Source organism: Pogoniulus pusillus, chromosome 33 (assembly GCF_015220805.1).
Source record: "Pogoniulus pusillus isolate bPogPus1 chromosome 33, bPogPus1.pri, whole genome shotgun sequence".
NCBI lineage: Eukaryota > Metazoa > Chordata > Aves > Piciformes > Lybiidae > Pogoniulus > Pogoniulus pusillus.
This window is the reverse complement of record NC_087296.1, coordinates 2632593-2653405: the sequence shown is the minus strand read 5'-3', so window position 1 is coordinate 2653405 and position 20813 is coordinate 2632593. Positions and strand designations below refer to the sequence as shown.

General features: G+C 49.7%; 1 protein-coding gene across 1 annotated transcript in view; it reads left to right on the top strand.

The window, feature by feature from the left end:
• The window catches only part of PREP (prolyl endopeptidase), a 61310-nt gene extending 49639 nt beyond the window's left edge, over positions 1-11671 (top strand). Inside the window, exons 12-15 of the mRNA XM_064170221.1 lie at positions 2120-2214; positions 5314-5445; positions 8709-8865; positions 10842-11671. Coding sequence (XP_064026291.1) covers positions 2120-2214; positions 5314-5445; positions 8709-8865; positions 10842-11136 — 679 coding nt within the window. The 3' untranslated portion in view covers positions 11137-11671. The remainder of the gene's footprint in view (positions 1-2119; positions 2215-5313; positions 5446-8708; positions 8866-10841) is intronic.
• Positions 11672-20813: the final 9142 nt, after the last annotated feature.

The following is a 20813-nucleotide window of genomic DNA, read 5'->3' as shown; positions in this document are numbered from 1 at the left end:
TCCAAGCCACTACCACTATTTTGAATCCATTAACATGAGTCAGCTCACTGCTTGGGGAGCTTATTTCTGCTTAGAAATCAGAAAGTGATGTTGCTTCTCATTTCATTTCTCTTCCCAACACACATACACACACACGAAAAAAAGGAGCTCTTTTCTCAGTGGAAGCAGCAGAACCAAACCAATAGGTTGGAGGATCCAGAGATAGCTGTGACAATGATTGGCCAAAGCCATTAAGCCAGTTACAGTGGTGGTTTACTTTGGAGTGCAAGCTTGCATCTTTTATATGCTCCTCTGGACTGAAGAGCTGCATTTGGTAGCCTTTGGAGTGTGGTGCCCGCTAGAGCACTGTCATCAATTACACAGCCTGCATGAAGTGCAAGTGAAAGCTGATGGAACTGACACCAGTGGCTTGGCAGAGCTGCTGAGGAAATGCCATCACACAGCCCCAACACTAATGACCTCACATGCAGCTAATTACCCTGCAGGGACCATTGTGTTTCCCATCATGGCTCTGTCTGTGCCTTGGGTGCAGGACAGGCAATTTCTCCTGTATCCTGGAATGCAGCTGGTTATAAAATTGCATCTCACTACTGCAGGAGCAGCTTGTACCAACCCTTTCAACAGAGAAACAGTGGAGGAAGAGGCTGTAAGCTTACAGAAAGGTCAGCCAGGGGAGGACAGATTAGTCTGGAGAGATTAATCTGCAGAGGACAAGATTAGTCTGGTCCTTTGTTACCACTGCCTCCTGCTCCACAGAAAACCAAGTTCAGTGACTGGGAGTTTATTTTCCCCATCACCAGTGCAGTAGCCTGCATTCCTCTGGCAGCTGTGATAGCTGGCAGCAGAGCAGCCATGCTGTGAAGCATTCTTGCTCCTCACATTGTTCTGGTTTAATGCTGCATCCATATGCAGACTTTGAAGACCTTCCTGATAAGCAGCAAGGAGGAGATAAGGAGGACTAACAGGTGAAAACTCCCAATCTTTGCTCTCGTGGTCGAATAGGATTAATTTCTGCAGTCAGTGGCTTTTTGTATGAGCAAAGATTTCAAGTAAACATGAAATTTACACCTACTAGAGGGAAAAAAGAGGAGAGGGAGGGGGGAAAAAGACTTGTTGGGATTAAATTCTAATCTTTTATTGGCCTGTTTGGTGTTTTGTGTGGTTTGCTGTCCTCAGCTTCTGCTTTGTTAAGCTACTGCCTCGACAGATCAGAGGTCTATTTCTCTTCTTAATGGTTAAATAAATTACTTCAGTTCCTTTTATATAGATGGCTTAATAGCTTTGGTGCTTTGGCATTTAAAATTATGCTGCTTTAGCTTTTCAAGAAGGCAGAACTTGGGATGTAAATTTATTTATTTATTTATTTGCTATTTGTTTTGGATTTAGCAATGTGCTGAGTGGAAAACAAATAAGAAAGGGATTGGCCAGAACCTGACTGCAGGGCCTGGCACAAAACGATGGCAGAAACAGAGTTTTTCTTTGCAAATACAGTTTTAGAAGGGTCCCAAAAAGAAAGTACATTAAGCAGAAGTTGGAAAGACTTGCTCATAAGCCAACATGAAGTGGTGATCTCATGCCTTAATTCTTTGCTTTCTTCATTTGGGCTGAGACCTCCCTTCTGCTCTGAAAAAGTGGTGGACTCTGCAGGTTGGAACTGGATGATCCTTGAAGTCTGTTCTCACCTAAACCATCCTGTGATTCTATGACCCTTAGCAGAGGAGCAATTCAGAAGGCTGTGGGGATCCAGTGGAAATGCATAGCTCCAGGCCCCACGTTGAAGGCTTTGAAGATAATAAAGGCATGTCCTGGGGGGAGTCTTCTGTTAGCCAGAAGCACTTTTCTGTTAGCCAGAGCCATTGGTCACTCTCCTCTGCAGTGCAGAGCTAAAGGAGGAAGAATGGGCCAGCACTGGTTCCTTTCCCTCGTGGAGCATTGGTTAATTGGCTGGGTGAGAGGTTGAACAGGATGATCCTGGAGGTCTCTTCCAACTTGGTTGATTCTGTGATAAGTTAACCATTGGAAAAAGCCTGGCTACTCAGGTTTGTCACTAAAAGGGACTCCATTCTCCACTTGTCATTGGTGCTGGGGGAGCTAACCCTGTACCTTTTGCCTTTTTCAGTGTCTCAAGGCTCATTTTCGTGCGACACCTGGGGGGGGTCCTAGCAGTGGCGAACATCAGGGGCGGAGGCGAATACGGAGAGACCTGGCACAAAGGTAAAGCAGGCTCAGCAGAGCAGCAAACCTGCAGGCTTAGCAAGGACCAGCACAACAGTTTCTCTTTGCTCCCTCTTCCATCTCCTTTTGCCCTGACTCTCTAAAAAAGTCAGTGTTTTCCTTGCTCACACATGAGGTCTGTGCACTGTCTGGGTTTGTCTGATGGTTTTCCTTGGAGTACTTCAGTTTTGCAAGCTGCTCAAAAGGAGGTTTGCACAAACACAGTGTTTTCTTTCCAAGAAGATTATTGATGTTCTTTTGAAGTGAGCTGCAGTCCCTCAGAGGGTTTGCAAATGCAGCTCTTTATCTCGAGCTGATTACCAAAACAGTGTCTGTCTCTGTTGCTTTTTCACTTTCTTTAGTTGCAGGTGCCCCACAGTTCTAGATCCCCAAGGCAACAACACTGTTCAGGCTCCCTGGGTATCACAAGCACACAGAAAACCCCAACCATTTCCAGAGCCTTACAGAAGATGGGAAGTTTTGAGTTCAGAATGTGACTCCTCCAGGTTGCTTCTGCACAGTCTGGGACTAGATCTTTCTGCTGTAGTCAGTGAGTGTGAGTGAAGTGCACATAGAAACAATCAGCTCCATGAGTGCAGCGCCAGGCCTTCCCTCCACACTCTCTTAGGGAGTTCAGCATCTTATGGGCAAGTGTTTGACCATTTTGACTCATTAAAGCTGACTTCTAAGCTGCAGGGGAAGCGAGTCCCTCCCTCACAAAATCCTCTCAATCACTTGTCCTGGTTTCCTAGCACCTGTGCTGCATTTCTCTCTGTGTCTTTCCCATGTGTGACAGTGTGGGAGTTACCCACCCCCCTACTCTTATGAAATCACCCAAACTGAGCTCAGCCAATCTGGAAGTTAAGGAATGAAGCTTTGTAGTCACAGCTTAGCACAAGATACAAGCAGATAGTTACAATATTTATGGCTATAGACAGAAATAGTCAAGTTAAAGGTAATACAGAAACACAGCAGCCCTCCCAGAAACCAGGGTCCACAGGAGGGGCTCCCAACCACCCTTCCACCTCCTTTCCACCCCTCTGCCTTATCCCAGGTTTGTCTTATCCCCCTGCCATGGGCAGAGACACCCTACCCTAGAGCAGGCTGCCTACAGCCTCAGCCAGCCTGGCCTTAAACACCTCAACCACCTCCCTGGGCAACCCATTTCAGCCTCTCACTACTCTCATGCTGAACAACTTCCTCCTCATGTCCAGCTTGAATCTCCCCACCTCCAGCTTTGCTCCATTCCCCCCAGTCCTGGCATTCCCTGACACACTAAGAAGTCCCTCCCCAGCTTTTTTGGAGCCCCCTTTAGATCCTGGAAGGCCACAATGAGGTCACCTGGGAGCCTCCTCTTCTGCAGACTGCGCAGCCCCAACTCTTTCAGTCTGTGCTCACAGCAGAGCTGCTGCAGCCCTCTGAGCATCCTCCTGGCCCTTCTCTGAACATGCTCCAGCATCTCCACATCCCTCCTGTAATAGGAGCTCCAGAACTGGATGCAGGAAGAAGCTGCAAAAAGCCCTGCTCGTGTCTGTAACACACCCAGCATTATTTGATGGTGCTGTCAAACTCCCATCCCAGGAATCTGATGGATAAGCTGCTGGAGGTGTCAGCAAGGCAAATGCACCAAAACAATGGTGTTTCTGGTGCAGCAATTTGCCCTGGGAGCAACCTAAAATAACTTTGTATCAGACAAAACAATATTCCTGGATCATTACATCTTGCTTTTACTATTTCATCTGCACTAACTTTTCTGGCTGGATCATTTCCTCACAATTGAGTTAAATGTGTAATAGTTTCAGAAATAGAAGCTCTCTGTGCTTGCAGATAACAGGATATTATTGCTAAAGACCAAGCATCCTTCATTCATTTTCATTTGACAATTGGTTTGTAATAGGGCTTAATAAAATTTATCTTAATACCATAATGCTTCTTTGGTCCACCTATTTCCTGCATGATTTTGACCCAAGCCTGTCACTGCAGTTCCACACTAACAGCTCTATCTGTGGTAATTCCTGGAGCAATGCAGAAATCTGCTTTTTTAGGTTGAACTTTTGTAGCTAGGATCCTGAGCTTACACCAAACCACAACTTGGAGCAAAGAATAGGATTTATTTCTCCTTTCCTGCCACGTATTTGGAGACTTTCTGTGGTCCCAGTGTGCTCATCTGCTGTGGTCTTAGAATCACAGAATCAACCAGGCTGGAAGAGACCTCCAAGATCATCCAGGCCAACCTAGCACCCAGCCCTAGCCAATCAACCAGACCATGGCACTAAGTGCCCCAGCCAGGCTTCCTCCTAACATCCAGCCTAGACAGCAGAGCCCAACCAGCAACACAACAAGGGGACACAGCCTCAGGTTGTGCCAGGGGAGGTCTAAGCTGGATGTTAGGAGGAAGCTGTTGGCAGAGAGAGTGATTGGCATTGGAATGGGCTGCCCAGGGAGGTGGTGGAGTCTCTGTGCCTGGAGGTGTTGAAGCCAAGCCTGGCTGGGGCACTTGGTGCCATGGTCTGGTTGATTGTGTAGGGCTGGGTGCTAGGTTGGGCTGGCTGAGCTTGGAGCTCTCTTCCAACCTGCTTGATTCTGTGCTTCTATGATATACAGCTGTGGAAACAAACACTAGGACAGAACCACCAGCCACATATTCTACCTCTAGAATATTGAAGTGCTTCTTTTATACAGCTGGATTTAGAAGTTGAAGCTTTGTTGCCTGAAGAGGCTGTCACTGAGTTTAGTGCTGTTAAAAGTCCAATTAGAGCAAACCTCCAGTACATTGGATGTGGTCATTCTGTGTGTATTTAGCAATGCAAAGCTTTTAGCTTTAATTTTACTGGTTAGGAACCTGGCACCCACTCAGTGGTGTCAGGTATGTATTATTCAGAGCTTTTGAAAGCTTTACAGTTATTGACAGAACCATCTTATCCCCTCTCTGTGTTGAAAGAATCTTTCAGTTTTGCTGTCTTTCCGAGCCCCACATCAATTATTAAGAGGTTCATGGAACTGGAATTGTGCCCAGGTAGTTTTGCAGTGGTTGTCTTGAAGGGATGGGTATCAAATGGATTGGATGGCATCAACTGATTGGTTTTATTTGTCTGCTAGGTGGTATCTTGGCCAACAAGCAAAATTGCTTTGATGACTTCCAGTGTGCTGCCAAATACCTCATCAAGGAAGGCTACACGTCCCCGAAGAAGCTGACTATTAATGGAGGCTCAAATGGAGGCCTCTTGGTTGGTAAGAACTGCTCATGGCCTGGGTTTGCTGCTGGGTTGGTCAAAGTAACCAGAGAGCCTCGTTTCAGAAGTTCCAGAATGCCAGGGGAGGTTTAGATTGGACTTGAGGAAGAGCTTCTTTACTGAGAGAGTGGTGAGGCACAGAGATGATGCAGGGGCTGGAGTGCCTCTGCTGTGAGGCCAGGCTGAGGGAGCTGGGGGTGTGCAGCATGGAGAAGAGAAGATTCAGGGGAGGCCTAGATCTGCCTTCCTCCAGGAAGGCTGCAGAGGGACTTTTCATAAGTGTGTCTAGAGACAGGACAAGGGGGAATGGTTTGAAGCTGAAGTAGAGCAGGGTTAGACTGAAGCTGAGGAAGAAGTTCCCCAGCAAGAGACTCCAGAATAGATTTCCCAGGGAGGCTGTGGATGCCTCCTGCCTGAGGGTGTTCAAGTCCAGGTTGGATGAGGCCTTTGACAACCAGTTCTAGTTGAGAGGTGTCCCTGCCCATGGTGGGGAGCTTGCAGGAGATGATCTCTGAGGTCCCTTCCAACCTGAGCCATTCTAGGATTACAGGATCACAGACTCACAGGATGTCAGGGGTTGGAAGGGACCCAAAGAGTCCAACCCCCCAGCCAGAGCAGGACCATACAGTCTAGCTCAGGGCACATAGGAGCACATCCAGACAGGCCTTGGAAGGCTCCAGAGAAGGAGACTCCACAACCTCTCTGGGCAGCCTGCTCCAGTGCTCTGGGACCCTTACAGGAAAGAAGTTCCCCCTTGTGTTGAGCTGGAGCCTCCTGTGCTGCAGGAGGCTCTGTGCTGTCTTTCCAGTGGCAGTTGAGTGGCAGGAATCCAGACCTCCCTGCTCTGAATAATCTCTGGTTAGAAACCTTCCCTCGCACTTGCAGGTGGATTACAGTCCAGGTGGATTTCCATCTTCTTAATGAGCCAGGCAGAGATTTTCCTTCACTGGGTGGAATTAGGTGAATTGAGGAAATTCCTCAAAGTGCTTTTTCAGCAGAGCAGAACAGAACTTTGCAGTAGTTGTTGGTGCAGCCCTAGTGAGCATAACTCGTGCTTTGTGTGCGGGGACCTGCTGCCAGGTGCCCTCAGTGCTCACTGACTGCAGACAAAGCTGGCAAGGAAGAGCACAGTCACTCTTCCAAAATACTGTTTCCTTTTGAGTCAGGCTAACAGGAGGTGTCTCTGAAGGGTGCAGAGCCCTGGGCTCTTGGCTCATTCAGCTGCGAAACAAGAATTCCTTGTCCTGCAGTGTGATCCCAGAGCCGAGCAGGGCAGCACAGCCCTGGGCTGAAAATCTCCTTCATGCCTGTGCCTGACCTCTTGTTTGCTCGCACCAACAGTTCTTGAGGGCTTGAAGTCTTCATTTTGTGGTGAGTTGTAAAACTCAATGTACAGAGGAGCAAAAGGTTCCCATTTATTGAGGCATAAAATTAAGTATTATAGCTAATGAAAGGGGTGCAGTGGCAATGGCTGAGTGTCTCCACAAGGGACTTCTTGCTGAAGTAACTATTTAGGGAGCCAGCAACAGCAATGATTTGCAAAACCCTGAGCAGCACACAGTGCTTCAGGAGACACTGCAATAAGGAGTGCTCAGATTAAATGTTGTGATAGTTTGGTTTGGGATTCTTTTCTTTCCTACCAGAATATAATTTATGGTCACAAAAGGAAATAATATGAAGGAGAGCTTCAGTTGAAAGGTTAAAGAGCATTTACCTGACAGCTCCTTAAGGCACTCTGTATGAAGATGGCTCAGGAAGGACTCAGGGAGAGTCAGCACAGATGACCAGAAATAAAATCACATCCTTTAGGAAACAGGAATCACATTCAGATGAAGAGGCTGGGCTAAATTCCAGCAGAGACTGATGGACCACAGGACACTAATGAGCTATTTGCTTACAGTGTAAAGGTCAGCATTCTGTGCACATCAGAAGCAGGAAGCTGGCCAGAGGATCTGTGGGCCTTGAAGGTTAGTGAGGTGTGAAAGGAGCACTGAAGAGCAGCACAAGCAAATGGTCTGTTTGCTTTGATGCTCCCTCCCAAGGAGCATGGGGAGTTCCTTGCACCAGAGTCTCTCTTCCTGGGGAATACTCTGAGGAGCTGACTCAAGCTGAAGCATCAGCAGAAGGGGTTTTGGAATCAGTCAGATGAGAAGCAGAGTGTTGCCAGGAGCAGATGGTGCACACACCAGATCCTAAGCAGGCTCCAGAATGAAACTGCAGGCTAAAGCCTGAGTATCTGAGGAGCAGAAGGGGGCAAGGGTAATGCCAATTTCTAAAGGGTTCATGGTGATCCACAGGCTGCAGATGAGTAAATCTGACTTCTCCCGGGAGTAAACCAATGGAGACCAATAAACAATAGCTGACATACAAGGAATGATTTTGCAGGCTGGAGTTGCATCTTGCTATTGGGGAGGAGTCAGGCAGCATATGGTGCTTGTAGTAGTGATCTAGGTGAGGAGTCACTCTTGGACACTCAGAAGCTCTTGCCAAGGTCCTTTGAAAGTTCTGGCTGAGCTGCAAGCAAGGTCATGTCATAGCAACATCCTGGTGAGCAGGAGGCAGGGAATGGGAATAAAGAATCCATTTTCCCAGCAGACAGAAATGAGGAGATAGAAGGAAAGGGGCAAGGGGCAGTGGTTTTAACCTAGAGCAGGCAGATTATTTTGTTTGGGCTATGAGAGGTGAGGCTCTTCAGCCTGGAGAAGAAGAGAAGGCTTTGAGGAGACCTTGGAATGGCTTTCCAGTATCTGAAGGGGACTGGGAGGGACAAGAGGACTGGGGAGGGACTATTGACAAGGCCTTGTAATGACAGGGTGAGGAGGAGTGGGTTTAAACTGGCAGAAGGGAGATTGAAACTGGATGTTAGGAAGAAGTGCTTCACAATGAGGGTGGTGAGACACTGGCACAGGTTGCCCAGGGAGGCTGTGGAGCACAGAATCACCAAATGTGATTGAATCTTTGATCACATTCTGTGCTTCTGTGCTCCACAACCTCCCTGGAGGTGTTCAAGACCAGGTTGGATGAGGCCTTGGGCAACCTGTTCTAGTGGAAGATGTCCCTGCCTATGGCAGGGGGTTGGAACTGGCTGATGCTTGAGCTCCCTTCCAAACTAAACCATTCTCTGTCCCTGATTACTGCAAGGGGGTCAGGCTGGATGACCTTTGGAGGTCCTTTCCAGCCCAGTGCAGTGTATGTTTTTTCACTGTGAAGCTCCCAATCCTTTCAGCTATGAAAGCTAACAGAGTTGTTTTCCTATCCAAGCTGCCTGTGCTAACCAGCGCCCTGACCTGTTTGGCTGTGCCATTGCCCAGGTGGGAGTGATGGACATGCTCAAGTTCCACAAGTACACTATTGGCCACGCCTGGACCACTGACTATGGCTGCTCCGACTGCAAAGAGCAGTTTGAGTGGCTGTGCAAGTAAGTGACTTGAAATCAAGGCTTCCAAAGAGCATCCTCTGCTCAGCAGCTTCAGCTTGGCATGATCAATATTTGTTCTGTAGAGTTACTTCATCCTTTCCCACGCTGGGTCTGGGGAGCTCAGCGTTCCCAAAGTCACTTTGACGTGGAAGAATTATCTTCAGAGCCCTCTTGAGACAGCTGGTCACCTTTCCACAGATCTTTGCACTGTCAGTTTTAACAACCTGCAAGGTTTTCTTTCTGAATAGGGACTCCTGTGGGCTGTCCCAAAAGAATATTCTCAAGTGAACCACAACAGAAATTGTTTGTTTCTTGTCTTTTACAGCGGAGGAGAGGCAAGCGCCACTGGGAATGAGTTTAGACAGTGTGGATAGAATTCCTTTGTAGAAATGGAACAGCAGAACACCAAAGTTCTGCTGCAAAGGAAGGAAATTCTGGTTGGTTATTGCTCAAAAGCCAGGAATTGAAGGTGATCTGGTGAAAGCAGGAAGACTTACAGGTCTCCCTTCAGTTTCCTGCGTGCTGTTCCTTTGGGGTCATGCTAAGGAGGGGGGAAGTTTAGTGCCTTACCAGCAGAAGCTGTTTCCAGGATTGAGGAAGCCATTGACATGCAGACCTGCACCACACATATGTGCTGGCATGAAGTCTTCTTTGCCCTGTTCACCAGCAGGATGAGGGCTGGACTGCCTTTGCTGCAGTTTTCCTGCTGCCTTTTGGTGTTGTATGAGATGTGTGCATGTTGCTCTCTGAACCTGAAGAGAGGTTCTTACTTCACCTTTGAGAGCCAGACAGCTGCAGCCACTGCCACACACCAGCTCCAGGGTTGGACTCCATGATTTCCAGAGATCCCTTCCCACCCCTACCATTCTGTGCAGCTCTGATGGATGCAACTGAGAGCTGTATTCTCAGTGGTACCAACAATGCCACTGTGTGGAGGCCTTGAGCAACCTGGTCTGTAGTGGAAGGTGTCCTTGCCCATGGCAGGGAGGAAGGACATGGAACTGTTAGAATGAGTCCAGAAAAGACCATGAAGATACTCAGAGGGCTGGAGCAGCTCTGCTATGAGGACAGGCTGAGAGAATTGGGACTCTGCAGCCTGGAGAAGAAGAGAAGGCTTGGAGGAGACCTTAGAGTGGCCTTCCAGTATCTGAAGGGGGCTACAGAAAGGCTGGGGAGGGACTATTGTCAAGGTCTTGTAATGACAGGATGAGGAGGAATGGGTTTAGACTGGCAGAGGGAGATGTAAACTGGATGTTAGAAAGAAGTTCTTTGCAGTGAGGGTGTTGAGACACTGGCACAGGTTGCCCAGGGAGGTTGTGGAGATTCTGTGCTTCTGTGCTCCACAACCTCCCTGGAGTTATTCAAGGCCAGGTTGGATGAGGCCTTGAGCAGCCTGCCTATGGGAAGGGGTTGGAACTGGATGATCTTCAAGGTCCTTTCCAACCTAAGCCATTCTTTGGCAAGGGGTTGGAACTAAATGATAATGATAATAATAACCCAAGGTGACCTCATTGTGGCCTTCCAGTATTTGAAGGGGGGCCTACAAAAGAGCTGGGGAAGGACTTTTCAGGTTATCAGGGAGTGACAGGACTGGGGGGAATGGAGCAAAGCTGGAGGTGGGGAGAGTCAGCCTGGATGTGAGGAGGAAGTTGTTGAGCATGAGAGTGGTGAGAGGCTGGAATGGGTTGCCCAGAGAGGTGGTTGAGGCCCCATCCCTGGAGGTGTTTGAGGCCAGGCTGGCTGAGGCTGTGGGCAGCCTGCTCTAGGGTAGGGTGTCCCTGCCCATGGCAGGAGAGCTGGAAGTGGCTGATCCTTGTGGTCCCTTCCAACTCTGACCTATTCTATGGTTCTGTGACCTTCGAGGTCCCTTCCAAGCCCAACCATTCTACCAGTCTGTGGTTTCAGTATGAGAGAATCTTCTTGTCGCATCTTGAGGGGGCAGATGAAAGCTGTGAACGCCTCTGTGCTCTTCTCAGGTACTCTCCACTTCACAACATCAAGCTGCCAGAAGAGGATGGCATCCAGTACCCCTCCACGCTGCTGCTGACCGCAGACCACGACGACCGCGTGGTGCCTCTGCACTCGCTCAAGTTCATCGCCACCCTGCAGTACGTGGTGGGCCGCAGCCGCAAGCAGACCAACCCCCTCCTCATCCACGTCGACACCAAGGCTGGGCACGGGGCAGGGAAGCCAACTGCTAAAGTCATTGAAGAGGTCTCAGATATGTTTGCTTTTATAGCACGGTGCCTAAACCTGGAGTGGATCGAGTAGGCAGCGAGCTGCTCCCTGCCTCCTCTAGCGAACAAGGGCTTTAACACCAGCTCAGACCAAGCAGACTGCTCCTCCCTCTAGTACTTACATTTAAGAACTGCAGTTTAATATTTTATTGACCCAACCTGCTGTGGAGTTTTGATCCTCTGTGCTTCCCTCTTGATTTGTTTCTCTCTTTATTTTTGGCATTTCTTTTGACTTTCTTTTCTACTGCCTGCCTTTGACGAGCATGTTGAGGTAAATAGCTGCTGTCAGTGCCGTGGTGAACCTTTTAGATGGCAGAGTTAGTGCTTAGGTGAACTTCTCTCCTGTAAACAATTTTAATGCATTTTACACCTATAAGCTCACCCAGATCACCCATAATTACATGTGAGCACTGCCCTACATATGAGGACTGTGAGCATACTTCATTGACACAGGAGCTTATTTAAGAATGTAAATTGAAGGTGGTCAGTGCTGCCCATAAAATCCTAAAGAGGGAGTCATCTGGAGAATTAACTGTCATTAAAAAGCTTCTATTACATGCTGCTGAGAAGTGTAGTACACTCTCTATAATAGTAACAATGTGGTTAAATTGTTCTTTCTTTCCAGACAGGCTTCAGTTTTCTCTTCTGTCGTTTATTTCCACGCAGGAGAGGCAAAATGGAAGCTGCAAGAGCTGAAGAAATCTCAGACTCTTATTCTACATAGTCTAATAATAATGAGAATTATAATAACAATTATACTCATGTGATAATAGTAACAGTAAGAACCAAGAAAAGAGTGGATGAGGCATTTAGTGTCATGATCTGGTTGATTAGACAGGGCTGGGTGCTAGGTTGGACTGAATGAGCTTGGAGGTCTCTTTCAACCAGCTTGATTCTATAATTCTATGAAACCATTCCTGCTGCACAGACCCTAATGACACCTCTGGTGGCCTGGTTGCAAGTTTAACTTCTCTCTACAGTGAAATGCTGTTTGATGAAGAAACTGCATTTTGTGCCCTTTATTTCCAGTGCATGAAGCAAACCTCGGCAGCTGGGCAAGGTAATGTCCTTTTCCAGCAGCACTTTTTCTTAGGAAGATAAGATAACCACTATCAAACCCCAAAAAATCCTTCAAGCCCTATGAGAGGCTTGGGCTACATGAACCAAACTCTCAGTTTAAGTGGAAATAAATCATGGGAATGCTTCTTTTGATGCTCTTCAGAGCTTGTGTGAAGGTCTCCTAGCTGAATCTGCTCCCCTGAGAATGCATTTGCATTAGTGTTGATTCATGTGGAAAAGGTCAGAAGTGTTTTGAAAAGCTGAGAGTCTTCCTACTCTTCACAGACAGAGACACTGCAATTACTTTACACCTGATTTAATTTACATTTTGGTAGCTGGGGGAGGGGCAGGAAAAGTAGCCAAAAAACCCTCCAAGAACTTGAATTTAGCTGAGTACTGCACCCTCCCGAGCCGTACAACCACCAAGACCTAAGGGTGGAAGAAGGGCAGCTGTGGAGATGTGAAAATAAAGGACACTCAGGGGACAGAGGCTGGGGACAGCTGCTCCTGGCACTTGGGACTTCTCCTGTTTCCCTGGGATTTTCCTGGCTCTGCTTTGCCATCTGCCTGCAGGAAGGCAGGAACATGAGCAGCAGTACTGCTGGGTTGGCTGTGGCCACCAGCAGCCTCCAGACATCTCTCATCAGGTCACTCGTTTATTTTTAGCCTGAGGTGGCCCCCTCAGGCTTGCCCGAGATCTGCTCACAGAGTTTTCTCCTGTGACAGGGGTTTTCCAAGGGGGGCAGGGCCAGAGGAGGGAACTTGGAAGCCAAGCTCATCACAGAATCACAGTGTCAGGGGCTGGAAGGGACCTCGAAGGATCATCAAGTCCAAGCCCCCTCCCAGGACAGGATCACCTATAAGCAACCACCCAATTTCCTGCAGCAGTCTTCAGGCATCCTTGGTGTTGGCTTTTGTGCAATGCCTGTGGGCAGAGCTCTCAGGGTTTGAAGAGCCCAGGCTGTCTGAGCAGCCAGGTTTGGCAGCTCTGTGCTAGTAATGACTTCTGCGTGCCAGGGGAAGAGGAGGCATTCCTCTGGCTGTTCCTTCACTTGCCCTTGCAGGAGAGGGAGGTGGAGCAGCCTTCCAGTGCTCACAGCTCTGTAGTTAGTGTTTTGATCCCAAGGTAATGCTGTTTCTGAACAGCTCTTTCTGAGTAAGTTCATGTCTTGGGTTAGTTGATGGTGGAGTGCTGCTGCTGGAGTGCTTCCGTGGGAGCTGGGCTAGCTGCTGGCACCTGCAGAAGTGAACTGGAAGTGTGAAGCAGGGCTGAGATTTGTCCATTTCTCCTGTAAGAAGCTTCACTGAAAATGCAACAAGCCCCAGCTGTCTTCTAGGCCCCTTTTAAGTACTGGAAGGCTGCTCTAAGGTTTCCCCCACAGCCGCCTTCTCTCCAGGCTGAAGAGCTCCAAATCTTTTCAGTATGAAAAATGTAATGGCAGAAAACCCTCTCTAAGAACATTCACAGGCACCCAAGCTTCAGCTCTGCCAGATTACCTTTCACCTTGTATTCCACTAGAACACTTCAAGACGTGGTTTAGTGGCTGTGGGGGTGTTGGGTTGATGGTTGGACTCGGTGACCTTGAAGGTCTTTTCCAGCCAGAAGAGTTCTGGTTCTTTAGACAGAGGCAGTAAGAGAACTGCATTGCTGTAATGAAGTAAACATCCATTCAGAAGGGATGTTGAGGTGCTGGAAGGTGTTTGGAGAAGGGCAGCAAGGCTGGGGAGGGGCCTGGAGCACAGCCCTGTGAGGAGAGGCTGAGGGAGCTGGGGGTGTGCAGCCTGCAGAAGAGGAGGCTCAGGGCAGAGCTCATTGCTGTCTGCAGCTCCCTGCAGGTGGGATTGGGCTCTTCTGCCAGGCAAGCAGCAACAGAAGAAGGGGACAAATTGTGCCAGGGGAGGTCTAGGTCTAGGCTGGATGTTAGGAGGAAGTTGTTGTCAGAGAGAGTGATTGGCATTGGAATGGGCTGCCCAGGGAGGTGGTGGAGTTGCTATGGCTGGAGGTGTTGCAGCCAAGCCTGGCTGGGGCACTTAGTACCATGGTCTGGTTGGTTGTGTAGGGCTGGGTGCTAGGTTGGGCTGGCTGAGCTTGGAGCTCTCTTCCAACCTGCTTGATTCTATTATTCTATGATTGCTTCCCATAGACCTCAGAGTCTGGGAAACCTTTGTTGCTGAGCCTCCATGAACAAACCTCCAGCTGCATTTTGAAGGTTACTGTTCCTCCCTGGAGATGCTCAGGTCTCCCTCAGCCTCGAGCAGGTGGCAGATCCCAGTCTGATCTTTGCAGGAGCACTCAAAGGTGCCTGAAAGCAGAAGTTCTTGAAGTGCTCTGGACTCACAACGTCGTCATCCTCCAGCCAAGCTTCAGCTGCCAAGGACAAAGTGGAAAACATCCTCTTCTCACAGATGACAGTCCCTGACACAACAACCCAGCCATTAAACAGTTTGCTGCTGTGGGCCTGCTGCCCACTCTTCCTGCTGGGTAGAGCCTTCCAGCGCCTTTGAGCTTGCCAGAGGAAGTGGATTGAGGGGGAGTGGTATCAGAGGGACAAAATTCCTTCTGGCTAATGAATTGGAAGCCTTCCTGAGCCCATTTCATTACAGGCTGTGGACAGCTGTCATTAGTTTTGATGCTTTTTCCCTTTGGTGAGGATCAGGCAGTCTGTTGTGCCAGCTGGGCACAGCCTTGCTGGGCCAGAGAAAGACTCACCCTGACAGTGGGCATCACCTGGAGAGGCACTGTAGAAAACTGCCTCCTGTTCACCTGGGGTCAGCACCAACCTGCCCTGGTTTCTGGTGCAGTACCTGCAGGGGATGGGGTGGCCTCTTGCTGGCACCCACTGCAGCAGGACTTGTCAGAAACAGGAGGAGCAATCGGCAGGCAAGCAGAGAGGTGGGTGACAGGGTAAGGCCTGGGTATGTGTGCACAGTCCTGCGTAGCTCCTGCTGTTCCTCCTAGCTGTCAGAGCCTGGGTCTGAGCTCTGTCAGCTGTAGCTCATCCCACGGCCCTGCAGCAGCTGCCAGGCTGGTGCTTAGCTGCAGTCACCCATCCATGGAAGTCCTCTACTTGGCTGTTACTGTGGGAGCCAAGGATGATGTAGCAGTCACTTGAGGAAGGATGTGACAGATTGCATCACTTCACCCTGCTCTGCAGGCTGTGCTGCTGGCAGGCTTCACCAGGTTGCCTGCAGGCCACAGTGCCTGGGGTGGGCTCCACTGGTGGCTGAGGGCAGCAGAGTTGAAAGGGAAGGTAGATTGCTCTCCTTTGTGTCTGCCTGTGGTATTCTTCAGTGGCAGGACAAGGAACGGTGGGTGCAAGCTAGAGCACAGGAGGTTCCACCACAACATGAGACACTTCATGGTGAGGGTGATGGAGCACTGGGGCAGGCTGCCCAGAGGGTGATGGAGCACTGGGGCAGGCTGCCAGAGGGTGATGGAGTACTGGGGCAGGCTGCCCAGAGAGGTTGTGGAGTCTCCTTGTCTGGAGACTTTCCAAACCTGCTGAATGTGTTCCTGGGTGACCTGCCCTGGGTGATCCTGCTCTGGCAGGGGTTTGACCTTGGTGATCTTACTTTCAGCAGCAGTTCCATCCTTCTTACTCTCCCATCCTACTCCATTGTGTGTTACAGGAATCTCTTCTTTACCTGCTTCCAGCTCCTCAAGCTTCTCTCATCTTTCCTAATCACCCCAGGCCTGCTCATTTTTTAATGCTTTGACTTTCTTACTGTTTCAGCCTTGTCTGCTCCTTAAGCTTCAGCATGCAGGAGTCACTGCAAAGCTTATGGCAAAGCCAAAAGTGCTCCAGACTCACACACATGCAGAGACCTCTCCTTGGAGCTTTGCTGAGTTTCCTCTGCTTTGCTTCTAGGGTGCAGGGCTCCCTGGAGCCAGTTCTGAAGTCTGGCTGCTCTTCTGCAGTGCCAGATGGTGCCCACAGACATGGCCCTCCAAAGCTCTATGCTTCACTCAACTCTTCTTCCTGGGATGCCAGAGGGGCCTGAGGCAGTGCTTGCTTTCCTAGACCACTGAATCTCGCTCCCTGGGAATGTCTGGCACCAGCCTTACAATTCCCATTCTGCCCTCTGCTTTTAATCCCAACTTTCACTGCACTTTCACCATCTGCTGCTACCTCCAGCTGTCAGCTTTTGCAGGAACACTCTCTGAACCTATCTGCAGCTCCAAGAAACCTTCTCTCCAGGTGCTCTGCAAGAATGGGCTGTCCTTGGGCAGCAGTCAGCTCCAGCCAGCACATCCCCCCGGCCCCTTCAGTGAGCTGGCTGTGGTTCAGCTTCTGTTGCTTTTTCCTTTCCTTCCTCGTTTCTCCAGGGCAAGCTGTCCCTGCAGCCTGCTGCCACCTCTTGTGCACCTCCTTCCTTGGAGCTGCCAACAAAAGCACTTTGTGTGAGTTTTACTCTCTGTGCTGAAGGATGAGCAGCTCTCAGCTTCGATGGTGGTTTTGCCTCTGCAGCAGCTACTTGTCCCTGTGTCCCTTGTCACTTCTCTCAGGGGCACAGCTGCCCCAGGACAATGTGGCCCCCTCCTCCTGCAGCCTCCAGGCTGTTTTCATCACTGCACCTTCTCCAGAGACACTGCAAATGAAACCTGCACTTCTTTTAGGGACAAACAGACATTAAAAGCCAGTAATAATCACCTGAGGTAGCTGAAATGGGGAGGAGGGAGCTGCAGAATTCCAGGAAGGAAGCACAGAGGGCAAGTGACAGTGCCCAGGTCCCTGTCTGCAGCACAGAAGTGTGGACAGTCCCCTCTGGCCTGGAGCCTGTGGGGTTTATGTCTCATGTACTGCTGAAAGAGATGTTAAAAGGCCTGAGTGTTCTCCAGCCTCTCTGGTACACCCTGAGGATTACTCAAGATAGATGATGGAGGAAAGTGAGGAAGAGGATGTAAAGAGGAAACATTTTGCTTCATCCTTGAAACCCTTTCCAGCCCTCATGATCTCTGCCAGGCAACAGAGCACAGGAGAAAATGAGTGAAGCCATTTGGTGGCTGAAAAGGACCAAGGCTCTCAGGAGCAAGGCCAAGCTTTATTTGGATGTGGAGCCTCACCACTGGTGATGTTTCTGAGGGGAAGGAATGCACAACTCTGCTCAGCCCTCGAGTTTCTTCATCCCCTATCATCATCTGGGGCAGCTTTGCCAGCCTGTGGGGAGGTTAAGAGCAGTGAGCCCCAAGAGGGCAACAGGTGGGATGCTCAGAGGCAGGCTACTGCAGAGGGCTGTGCACACAGCTGTGTCTTGCTGCTCTCCTTCCCCTTGGATTCATGCAAACATCTATCAGAGTCTCCTGAGCTCTTTGCCTTCTGAGCAAGATAGATCTAAGCTCTTGCTGCCAGCTCCTACTACTAGAAATGCCTTTAAACACCTACACATCTTTTGCTCTGCTCGCACTTAATTACGAGCTCATTTGACAACTGACACTTAATTAAGGTGATTTCCTTTCATACTTTCCCTTCTGTCTCCTAGCTCAACTGATTGTTCACAGATGCCAGCACTGACACCACTGCAGTCTTGCTCTTTGCCTTTTCCCTTCCCTGCTGCTTGTGCCAAAGATGGTTTTCAGTTGTTCTCTAATAATGGCTTCAGTGTCTTTGTTGGGCTTTGTTGTTTGGGTTTGGTTCCCCCCTCACTGGAGTGCATGTCCCAGAATTTAATGGAAGACAATGTCATTTGTTCAGGAAAAGGAAAGTACACTAAAAAACATGAAAAGGAAGCACCTCTCTCCCAAAAGAGAGGCAGGTCCAATATGAAATGACTTGGCTTTGCCAACTTTTTGTGAAACTCCTTCCCAACAGTTCACTGAACTTGTGTGGTCCTAAGATGTGGGCTCCTGCTTGCTCCTGTTGTGGCCCTTCCCACTCACAGAACCACAGAATGTCAGGGGTTGGAAGCAGCCTTCACAGATCATTGAGTCCAAGCCCCCTGCCCAAGCAGCATCACCCAGGGCAGGTCACGAAGGATGTTGAGGTACTGGAATGTGTCCAGAGAAGGGCAGCAAGGCTGGGGAGGGGCCTGGAGCACAGCCCTGTGAGGAGAGGCTGAGGGAGCTGGGGGTGTGCAGCCTGCAGCAGAGGAGGCTCAGGGCAGAGCTCATTGCTGCCTGCAGCTGCCTGCAGGGAGGCTGTAGCCAGGTGGGGTTGGGCTCTGCTGCCAGGCAAGCAGCAACAGAACAAGGGGACACAGCCTGAAGTTGTGGCAGGGGAGGTCTAGGCTGGATGTTAGGAGGAAGTTGTTGTCAGAGAGAGTGATTGGCACTGGAATGGACTGCACAGGGAGATAGTGGAGTCGCCGTGCCTGGAGGTGTTGAAGCCAAGCCTGGCTGGGGCACTTAGTGCCATGGTCTGGTTGGTTGTGTAGGGCTGGGTGCTAGGTTGGGCTGGATGAGCTTGGAGCTCTCTTCCAACCTGCTTGATTCTGTACTTCTATACATCCAGGAGAGTTTTGAAAGTCTCCAGGGAAGGAGACTCCATAAGCTCCCTGGGCAGCCTGTTCCAGGGCTCTGTCACCCTCACCACACAGAAGTGTCTCCTCATACTGAGATGGAGCCTCCTGTGTTCTGGCTTGTACCCATTGTTCCTTGTCCTGTCACTGAGCACCACCAGAAACAGCCTGGCCCCCCTCAGATATTTGTAGACATTGATCAGGTCCTCTCTCAGCCTTCACTTCCCCAGACTAAACAGCCCCAGGGCTCTCAATCTTCCTTCAGAGGAGAGATGTTCCAGTCCCTTCACCATCCTTACAGCTCTCCACAGATCCCTGTCCCTGGCACTGGGCTGCTGCTACTGCCACACTGCATTTCCCAGTGACCTTACTGGGAGCTGTGTGTGCACTGGGCTCAGCTTAAAGAGGCTGAGGACAAAGCTCTGAGGAGCCTGCTGGCAGATTTCTCCTAAGCCTCTCAGAGGATCCAGGTTATACTGCTTTTAGTTCATCCTTGCCCACTTACCATGATGCCACAATGAACCTCACAGACACTTCTCCAGAGGGAAATGGGAAATACCTTTCAATTTGCCAGCAGCAAAACAAAACAACCCCAAACCTGCTGCTGCCAGCTCTGTCTTCTGCAGACTCATCCAGCCTCAGTGTTCCTTTCACACCCAGGGAAGAATAAGCTATTGTCTGTCACAGGCAAAAAAAGAAATGCCATTTCCTTAGCTACAACCTGAGAAGGAAAAAATATCCTTCATAATTCCTGACAAGATTCCATCCTTCTGAAAGGGAAAAGTGATCTTCTGTTTTCCCTACCCCCCCAAAAAAAACCCCAATGTCATGAAGGCTGTGATGTCTGTTACACAAAGAATATTCTCCCACAGCAGAGCAGTTACTCTCAGACAGCTCATCCATTACTCCCCTCCAGGTCCTTATTTCATGTAAGGCAGCAGGGTGGCACAATGGTTTTCTCCAGATCTTCAAACCTAATAAGGGCTTGACAGAAATGTGTGGTTTGTCATAAGCAGATAATTCTTAGCTGCCTGAATAAACTCCACAGGACTCTCTCAGCCTCTTAGCTTTGCACCTCTGGAGGGTTAGAGCCAAGAGAGCTGGAAGAATCCACGGCAGCTGAAAATGAGAAGACAAAGTCCTTCCCTGAATGAAATTCTCCCAACTTCATCGACTCCAAGGAAGCTACAATGATTGACAACCTCTCTAGGCTGCTTCCAGCACAGTTTCATAAGCAGGAGGGTGAAAGTGGGAATAAGAAAAGGCAGAATTATAGATAAATAAAAGAGAAAGGAGACTGCCTGAGGTCTGCCAGGGAGCCTCGCTCAGCTCACCCCTCCAGTACATGGGATTGGTTAGCCTGGAGAAGAGGAGGCTCAGGGGTGACCTTATTGCTGTCTGCAACTACCTGAGGGGTGGTTGTGGCCAGGAGGAGGTTGCTCTCTTCTCTCAGGTGGCCAGCACCAGAACAAGAGGACACAGCCTCAAGCTACACCAGGGGAACTTTAGGCTGGAGGTGAGGAGAAAGTTCTTCCCTGAGAGAGTCATTGGACACTGGAATGGGCTGCCCGGGGAGGTGGTGGAGTCGCTGTCTCTGGGGCTGTTCAAGGCAGGATTGGACGTGGCACTTGGTGCCATGGTCTGGCCTTGAGCTCTGTGGTAAAGGGTTGGACTTGATGATCTGTGAGGTCTCTTCCAATCCTAATAATACTGTGACACTGTATGATACATAACAGTGTTGTCTTCATCTGGAGAGAGGCTGAGCACTCACTTGTGTGAGTGCAGGAAGGATGGAATTCCTGCCCAGCCCTATCTCACCAGGGCCAGTGGGTGAGAAGAGGGCTGATGCCAGCTGCTCAACCCTGCTGTAAGTCAAATGCCCCTATTGTGAGAAGGGGCAAGCTCTGGTGCTCATCACAACCTCATGGCAAAGTAGCCCAGCCACAGACAGAGGCCATTTTGGAGCCCTGAGTCCATCTAGGTCCCAGGCAATCACCTCACTGGGGAGAAGGAACAAAAGCAGGAAGAAATTCAGGGAAGCATGGATTTTGCCAGCAGTGGCTGAGTAGCGTTCACAAGGACTCCGGCTCGAGGTGAGGAGAAAGTTCTTCACTGAGAGAGTCATTGGACACTGGAATGGGCTGCCTGGGGGGGTGGTGGAGTCGTTGTCCCTGGGGCAGTTCAAGGCAAGGTTGG